Source organism: Oncorhynchus mykiss, chromosome 3 (assembly GCF_013265735.2).
Source record: "Oncorhynchus mykiss isolate Arlee chromosome 3, USDA_OmykA_1.1, whole genome shotgun sequence".
Lineage (NCBI taxonomy): Eukaryota > Metazoa > Chordata > Actinopteri > Salmoniformes > Salmonidae > Oncorhynchus > Oncorhynchus mykiss.
This window is the reverse complement of record NC_048567.1, coordinates 11,601,837-11,610,578: the sequence shown is the minus strand read 5'-3', so window position 1 is coordinate 11,610,578 and position 8,742 is coordinate 11,601,837. Positions and strand designations below refer to the sequence as shown.

Genomic DNA, 8,742 nt, shown 5'->3' with positions numbered 1-8,742 from the left:
TTGCCAAGGTTCTACCCCTCATTTGAATAATTAGGCAGCAGGCGGCCGTCTATGGCGGCAGATTGACGAAGACTGCATTTTCTGAGCTAAACTGACAAAGACGTACCTCTAACAACAGATAAAAGCTCACATAATTATGCCGAAAATCAATGACAGGTTATCTCAACCAGTGGCATATGGACTTTTTAGGTGAGCGCTGATGCCGCCCTGAGATAAGCAGTGCCCACTTTGTCAAAAGGTAGGGACGCGAAAATATTTATCATGTCCAGTCCCAGCCGCCTCTCCAGGGTGATGTTGGAGAGACGTATCGCTGCAGAGCTCCACCAACATTCAGTCAAAAAACGAAATCTAACGTAAATCATGTAGCAGATATAGCATATAGTAGAAATAGTATGTGGCCTTTTCTGTAGCTTTCAGACCGGAGATCAAATGTATGACAATGTCATTAGAAGGAAACGTTTTACATTAGGTTACTCCGATCAAATAGCCTACACTAAATAGCGCCCAATCACTAGTCCTACCCGCTTACCTGTCCACAGTTTTGACCTAGCTATTAGAAACATGTATAACAATCACATATTACATGTATACGTTATTACTCCATAAGAAATACAACTCCCTTCACATTAAAAAAGCAACTTTATTTTGTAGAATTATCAGCCCTATATCTATGACCGCACCTCTGATTCAGAGGGATTGGGTTAAATGCGCAAGACACATTTCAGTTGAATGCATTCAGTTGTAAAACTGACTAGATATCCCCCTTTCCCTATTCATTTACATCCACACACTTCATACACACTTTTTCAACACTGTTTGTGTCTTTGGCACCATCTAACCTGGCAGACACACTCTCCCCTACCTTTAACAAAGGTAAGCAGACCAGAACCTCCAAACATAACTAATAGTATCCTTATGGATAACAATGTGCTTGTTACATACTGCAGTTTAAAAAAAAAACACAAACACAATCTCCTATGCACAGGATGTCACAAGAGACTGTATGGATGTGCCTAATGAATAATCAACTATCCTGTCAGTTGCATTTGGATTTAGTGTTCTGTTCTATTGCCTTCTTAAAGATCTGACCCTTTTAAAAAAAATGTTTGTCTAAAATGACATACCCAAATCTAACTGCCTGTAGCTCAGGACCTGAAGCAAGGATATGCATATTCTTCATACCATTTGAAAGGAAACACTTCGAAGTTTGTGGAAATGTTCAATTAACGTAGGAGAATATAACACATTAGATCTGGTAAAAGATAATACAAAGAAAAAAACATGCTTTTTTTTACCATCATCTTTGAAATGCAAGAGAAAGGCCATAATGTATTATTCCAGCCCAGGCGCAATTTTGATTTTGTAGCAGTGTATGTGCAAAGTGTTAGACTGATCCAATGAACCATTGCATATATGTTCAAAATGTTGTTTCAAGACTGTCCAAATGTGCCTAATTGGTTTATTAATACATTTTCAAGTTCATAATTGTGCACTCTTCTCAAACAATAGTAAGGTATTATTTCACTGTAATAGCTACTGTAAATTGGACAGGACAGTTAGATTAACAAGAATTTAAGCCTTCTGCCCATATCAGATATGTTTATGTCCTGAGATTTTTTTTGTGTGTTACTTACAACCTCATGCTAATCATATTAGCCTACATTAGATCAACCGTCCCGGGGGGGGACACACTGATCTGTTTAAATCACAGTCTTGTGTGTTCATCAATGGCTCTGCATTTTTTGTTTGGTAGGAGATGTTACTGTAGATCTGTAGGTCAGCATGTCCCTAAGAGGTGCTGCTGGGGTTTGTTGGGGCAGGAGAGGGTCGTAGGGCAGAGGTTAGAGTACCCACAGATGACAGTAACCAGAAAGGAAGGTTCAAAGGGCATGAACTCGTGGTACGGGTCAGAGTCGCAGTTGATCTGAAAGAAGATAAAATCAATACAATTATAGGAAGGAAAACATCCATTCGTAGGACCTTCATATGCATGTTAAAGTGAACCTTTTAGACATCTGCAATTAGTGTTCTGTTACTGTTGTTATCCTTACCTGAGTGAATGAAGTAAGGAACAGATGAGTGTGAGAGAGGCCTGAGAGAGAGGAGTCGCCAGGATACTTCTTCAAACTCTGATTGTAAGCCTGAGACACAGAGAGTAAAGGATAAAGAGGGAGAAATAATTAGATAAAGCTTTGACAAACATAGTAGGCCTCTGATATCAACCAAAACATAGTAGGCCTCTGATATCAACCAAAACAAAGTATGCCTCTGATATCAACCAAAACAAAGTATGCCTCTGATATCAACCAAAACATAGTATGCCTCTGATATCAACCAAAACATAGTATGCCTCTGATATCAACCACAACACAGTATGCCTCTGATACCAACCAAAACATAGTATGTCTCTGATACCAACCACAACATAGTATGCCTCTGATATCAACCAAAACATAGTATGCCTCTGATACCAACCACAACATAGTATGCCTCTGATATCAACCAAAACATAGTATGCCTCTGATATCAACCAAAACATAGTATGCCTCTGATACCAACCACAACATAGTATGCCTCTGATATCAACCAAAACATAGTATGCCTCTGATATCAACCAAAACAACTAAGGTGCTGAAATTGAAATAGCCTAGATACCCTAGAATATATTTGGAATCCCAAAAACTGACCTGTAGTGCAATCTGCAGAGCAGAGTACTGCACCCACATCTCCTGCTGCTGTGCCGGTGACAGCGAGAACGCCCCCTCTCTCCCTGGTCCCTCTGTCATACTCAGGTACTGGTACCGCACACACTCTGCTATGGACCTGGGAGACACACTCTGAGAATGGACTAAAGCACAGGGTGAACAGTCAGGGCACACACATGGATCATGTATAAACCTACACACACATGGATCATGTATAAACCTACACACACATGCATACACACAAATAAACATGTGCAAAATGCAAACTCTGCACATAATTTCATTAACTGCATTACAATCATAGAGTAATTCATTGAGACTATTTGCCTTACTGTTGGGTAGAAGGAGATGGAGAATATCTTTGGCCATCAAAGATCCCAAAACCCCAAAGTTGATGGCCCTGACACAAAAACATGCAAATACTCAACAAGACACGCCTTTGAGGGATTTGATTATTTATCTCAATAAGACTACTTGGTTATTCATAGTTTTTTATGTGATAGTAAAAATATGAGTTTAGGTTACCTGGGATAGGTAGGGTGGAAGAGAGGCTGGACAAACATCCCTATGGGAAAGACTAGCTCATTGCCGGAGATAAATGGAGTGAGGGACCAACTGGAGGAGAAGATGGAGAGAATCCTCAATTCTCATATTCACATATGAATAACACATCTCTACCCAAACCAAATCACATAGACTTTTCATGACAACTGGGCTCTCACATATCATCTCCTTCAGCCTGGGAAAAGAGTTTGCTTGGTCTCTGGCGCTGGAGGGAGAGAGACTGGATGTAGTTGGAGAAATACATGTGTTCGTCAATTGTCACCTATTAATTAAATAAATGGGGGAAAATTATCTACCAGTATGTATATAGTACAATGTATTATCATCACTGGTAATATGATTCATTAGTGATATTGATTAAGAAATCCTATATCTTATTGGCAATGTAGACTAGTTCCACTACAATAAAATACTCTACCTTTGAATACAGTTGGTTGAGTTCAGCTTCACTGAAAATGTTGTTTTTAGTTGAAAGTCTTGGAGTTAGAGACTGAATCTGGGAAAACACAGATTGTACATTTCAAGTGGACAATGAATACACAGTTGTTTTTAAATAAGGATTCCTGTAAATTACATCCACTGTTGACTTTTTACCTTATTCAAAACAGACATGCGAGACTCCTCATCTGTCCACCTGAGATCAGATAGTTTGGACTTGATGGAGGAATAGACATTCTGAATCAGCTCCTCTGCCTAGAGGAAACAGATAATACAAGTTCGACAACACTTATAATGTAATAACACATTTATGAGGTAGTTATCTTGTATTTTGTTGCTAAAAATAATATTTCTTGAAGATTTTCGCATTTGAAAATCATAAATACTGTAGTTCACATAAATACAATTCATCAATACAGCTGAGTTCATAATTACATAACATGATTTACAAATGTAATAGCCAATGGGAGTTTTTGGAGTCCATCTTATTTATTTTAGTTATGTTTTGATATTTCTTTTAATATAAATTGTGTTCGATCAAAATATTATTTTATAGTCATAATGCATCTTGTCTTCCAAATGTTACTGTTCACCTTAATTCTTTAGTAATGTCATCAATGTGAGTATCGAAGACACCCTGAAAGACTTATACATACATCAAAAAATATACTTCTCATCAGAACCCATATTTCTTTAGTTCTGTAGCAGTTCAGAGGGGTTGGATTAAATGTGGAAGACACATTTCAGTTGAATACATTCAGTTGGACAACTGACTAGGTATCCCCCTTTCACTAAAAGGTGTTCTAAACTCTTCCTCATGACAATTAGGCCTAGGACACAATTCACTTTTTCTATTTATATTTTGTTGCTGCTATTCTTCATCACACATTTCACACACTACATCCTCTTCTGTCTCTGCTTTCTCTATGCACACACAGACACACAAACACACAGTGCCTCTCACCTCTGTGTATGCGGTGGTCTCTCTCAGTATGTGTTTTAGTACCGTGTCAAACCCTTTCTCAGTCTGCAGAACACACTGCCTCCAGCGAGGGACATCCTGAGAGAGGCAAGTAGCAATGAACTACAAGTCCCAGACAATATAATCACTCCAAGCCAGTGTTATTCAACTACAAGAGCAAGCTGGGAAATGTAGTCCATATTCAGTTACCTCCTCTGTAGTCCCCAGAGCTAAGGAGAAATTCCTCTCTGTCTGAGTGAACCTGGAGTCCAGCGCGGGTATGACAGTGTGGAGGAGACTGAGGACCATGAAGGTGTGAAGAGGGCCACTAAACAGAAAGATGGACAGGCACCAAACAAACGTGTACTGATTACTATACACCATGCTGTAAGTAACAGAGGTAGCTTGTGTGATGAGAAACCTTGTTATATTGGTTACTGTCTTTTGCATGATATTTTTGATTGATATAAAGTACCTGCCACTCAATTCATGCTTGTTCAGCCATTTGCCGATGATGCGGGACATGTGGACTATGTAAGGGAGGTTGTGCAGGAGGACGTGATCCGATTGGCTAACAGGGTGGGGATGGAAGGTGGTCTGTAGACAGCCCAGCCAATCAATGGCAGGGGCCAGGGTCTGTTCACAAAATAAGAAAGATGCATTCTGTATAGGGAAATACAGGTACACATATACAATAGCTCTATGAGTTAGTGAAGGTTAGGGTAAAGGGAGAGAGAACTAGACACACACACACTCACACATAAGTACATACACACACACCCGCACCTGTAGCTCTTTGATGGTGATGCGCTGGTACAGCAGCCCCTGTTGCAGGCGATGCGGCAGAGGAGAGGCAGCTACAGCCAGTTCAGAGGACAGAGAGATGAACAGGCCTATATGGAGAATGGTGCTGCTGGAGGGAGAGCCCAACAGGGCCAGCAACCTCTGATACGAGGCCAGGAAAAGACGCAGGATCTGGGGGGGAAAGAGAGAAATAAAGAGCGGGAGCAGAGGGGATGAGAGACATAATGCCAAATGTTGACATCAGCAGATAGATGATATACTATAGAACCGATATAGACTTAGTGTACCTGGGTGTTAGCTTTGGACTTCTGAGTCTTGCTGCTCCATTCAGTAGGTATCTGAAAATCCGGCTGATCAATCTATAGAAAAAAAGTATATGCTATAAATGTATAGTGGATGGGGAAGTTACCCTTTATGTAAAGCTCCAGTGAAAAGTGCTGTATGAATATAATCCATTACTGTATATACTGTAGAACACCCATCAGGTATTTCACTGCCCCAGAACCCCAGTCTAACTGACCTGTATGTATCGCTTGTCTCCTTGAGTGTCGTTAGGATCCTTGCCCACATAAACACTAAAGAATGGGAAGGTGCCATAGTCTCTCATCAGTAGAGACAGAGTGGAGTTGAAATCTGTCTGGTTCCACTGGCCTGATACAGCCCAGCCACCCAGCTTAAGGAGGGGGGGGGGGGGGGGGGGGTAGAGAGAGAGAGAGAGGGAAATAGTTTTTACCATAAGAGTAGAGAAGGTGTAATCAGTCACCATACCCCACCAATCTATTCCAGGGATCTGACCTTGTGGACTAGCCTGAGGAAAGGTTCTGGCCCGGCAGTCTCTGTGGGGCCAGTGTCCATACAAGAACGGTAGAACATACAGGCCTTCTGCCTAGCTGAGTTACCCGGGCTGGAGCGGTCCTCAGCTTCTGACAGAGGAACATTATATAAAAGTTTAATTGTGAGGATTAAAGGTCCTGTTATGGAAACGGTTTCAGCAGTTCTATTTAAATGGTTGTCCCAAAGAACAGGTACAACATCTACAGAGGATAAACACATTTTTAGATTCTCACCCAAAATCTCCCTCATTGTCAGCAGTAGTGCAGTCTGTCTGTCTGGCATTCTGTCTGCTGGAGCCTTTTCTATTATGTCCGTGCCTGTCTCTCTCTCCTTCCTCCCTCTTTCTCTCTCTTTCTCTGCCTGTGCTGCCCTGCTCTTGTGGCCCTGTGGGTGTAGGGGCATGCCCTTGCCCCTCTGTCTCCCCCTGTTGGACAGAGATGCCCCTTCAGACCCACAGGGAAACAGGAAGTAGTCACAGGGCTGAGAGAAGGGGTCGACTGAGATGGAAAGACGGGCGGTAGCCCTCTGACAAGCCGGGGAGGTACATGGAGGAGAGGCTGGCGGTGTGCTCTCTGGTGAGAGGTGCTGCTGGGAGTAGTAGGCCAGGCCCACTATGGAGGCACAGAAGGAGGATGCCAGGAGGAAGAGTAGGAGTACGCAGCGACGTGTCCACACCCAGGGCTTCACCTCCTCTTCAGACTGGGGCTGGGACTCAGGGAGGGTATCAGGCTGGGGTAGGAGCTGGGGCCTAGGAAGGCTATCCGGCTGAGGCTGGGGCTGGGGCTCAGGGAGGGTATCAGCTTGGGGTAGGAGCTGGGGCGCAGGAAGGCTATCTGGCTGAGGCTGGGGCAGGGGCTGGGGAAGGGTATCAGGCTGGGGTAGGAGCTGGGGCCCAGGAAGGCTATCTGGCTGAGGCTGGGGCAGGGGCTGGGGAAGGGTATCAGGCTGGGGTAGTGGCTGGGGCTCAGAGAGAGGATGTAGTTGGTACTGGAGCTGAGGCTCAGAAAGGGTATTAGATGGGGGCCGCAGCTCACAGTCAATCTTAACAAAATTGAATGATAGTCAATTTCATATCAGGATTATCATGATACACATTTCTGCTTCATTTCAGACTAATTTGACACAACAGGCTTATAACCTATCTTGTCCTCTATATACATTTAATTAATACCGCATTTAAAACAGGAAGACACTCCTCTATGCAACTTGAAATGTACAGTATGAGGGGCAGGAAAATTGAGAGCTTGCTCCAACACCCCCTCCCCCCCAAAAACAACTGATGCAATAAGTAGAAAGTGTTGAGCCTGTGGCAGGCCAACATTGATTTGACATCACCTAGGATCAGCATAAACTTCATAATAACATTTCATTAAATAATTAAAAGTCCTTCTGCAGGTTTTACCTGAGGCTCTGCTGGGGTTTCTGCCATACTCTGTTGTGTCTTGTTCGGTCTGTCTGGGTTTAGCTTGTTGCAGCCACTGACGTTTCTCATTTCTCCCTCACACATAACCTCCAGACCTCTATCTCTCCCCCCATCAGCCAGCTGTCATCTCAGCTCTCTATCTTCTTTCATCACTCACTGCTCTCCTCCTCCTCTGACGTTTTGATAAACAGAGTTGACCTGGCAGCCTACCTCTCTCTCTGCTACATTATCAGTTGGCACTGTGGATCCATTTAGACTGTGACATGCACATGGGTGTGTTTGATGTGTAGGAGGAATCCTCTTCAACCCTAAAATGACTTTGAGTTTTAACTCAAATGTCATTCAAATGTAATGAGAACATAATGTCCCTAAGCAACAGGTCGGTACAGAGCCAATAAAATCCGCCCAACTCTGAAACACAGAAAAAGTCAAAACGTTAAGAGGACACATTGTTACCCTGCATCGAGAAGACAAACATTTTCTCAAATGCAAAAACAGTGCACACACAGCCGTCTACCCGCGTCACTATCAGTGGAGCAGAGGGTCTGGTATGAATTGATAGAGAGAGCGAGGGTGTCCTAGAGGTCATCTGGCAATGGAACACGTCACTGATAGCATAGTGGAGGACACGTCACAAGGCCGCTGGGCCAGACGGATTACCAGAACGTGTACTGCGAGTGTGCGCTGACCAACTGGCAAGTGTCTTCACTGACATTTTCAACCTCTCCCTGTCAGTCTATAATACCAACATGTATCTGTGCCAAAGAACACTAAGGTAACCTGCCTAAATGACTACCGACCCTGAGCACTCACATCTGTAGTCATGAAATGCTTTGAAAGGCTGGTAATGGCTCACACCAACACTGCTATCCCAGAAACCTTAGGCCCACTCCAATTTGCATACCGCACCAACAGATCCACAGGTGATGCAATCTCTATTGCACTCCACAATGCCCTTTTCTACCTGGACAAAAGGAACTCCTTTCTACCTCATTGACTACAGCTCAGCGTTC

The 8,742-nt window shown here is 43.1% G+C and overlaps 1 protein-coding gene across 5 annotated transcripts; it reads right to left on the bottom strand.

Moving 5' to 3' along the window:
- Nucleotides 1-1,613: 1,613 nt before the first annotated feature.
- On the bottom strand, nt 1,614-8,196 carry kel (Kell metallo-endopeptidase (Kell blood group)). Of its 5 annotated transcripts, none has more exons than XM_036968988.1 (17): nt 7,709-8,196; nt 6,540-7,347; nt 6,268-6,395; nt 5,993-6,145; nt 5,760-5,831; nt 5,449-5,643; nt 5,144-5,304; nt 4,879-4,996; nt 4,672-4,767; nt 3,864-3,962; nt 3,688-3,765; nt 3,428-3,489; nt 3,231-3,320; nt 3,038-3,105; nt 2,688-2,848; nt 2,052-2,141; nt 1,614-1,924 (listed from the first exon to the last, which is right to left on the bottom strand). In XM_036968988.1, the coding sequence occupies exons 1-17, from the start codon at nt 7,811-7,813 to the stop codon at nt 1,778-1,780; spliced, it is 2,631 nt and encodes an 876-aa protein (XP_036824883.1). In that variant the 5' UTR covers nt 7,814-8,196; the 3' UTR covers nt 1,614-1,777. The 5 variants fall into 5 exon arrangements, with proteins under 5 accessions (XP_036824883.1, XP_036824884.1, XP_036824877.1 ...); XM_036968989.1 differs by having other exon boundaries at nt 3,428-3,474; nt 7,709-8,195; XM_036968982.1 differs by having other exon boundaries at nt 3,428-3,531; nt 6,268-6,392; nt 7,709-8,195.
- Nucleotides 8,197-8,742: the final 546 nt, after the last annotated feature.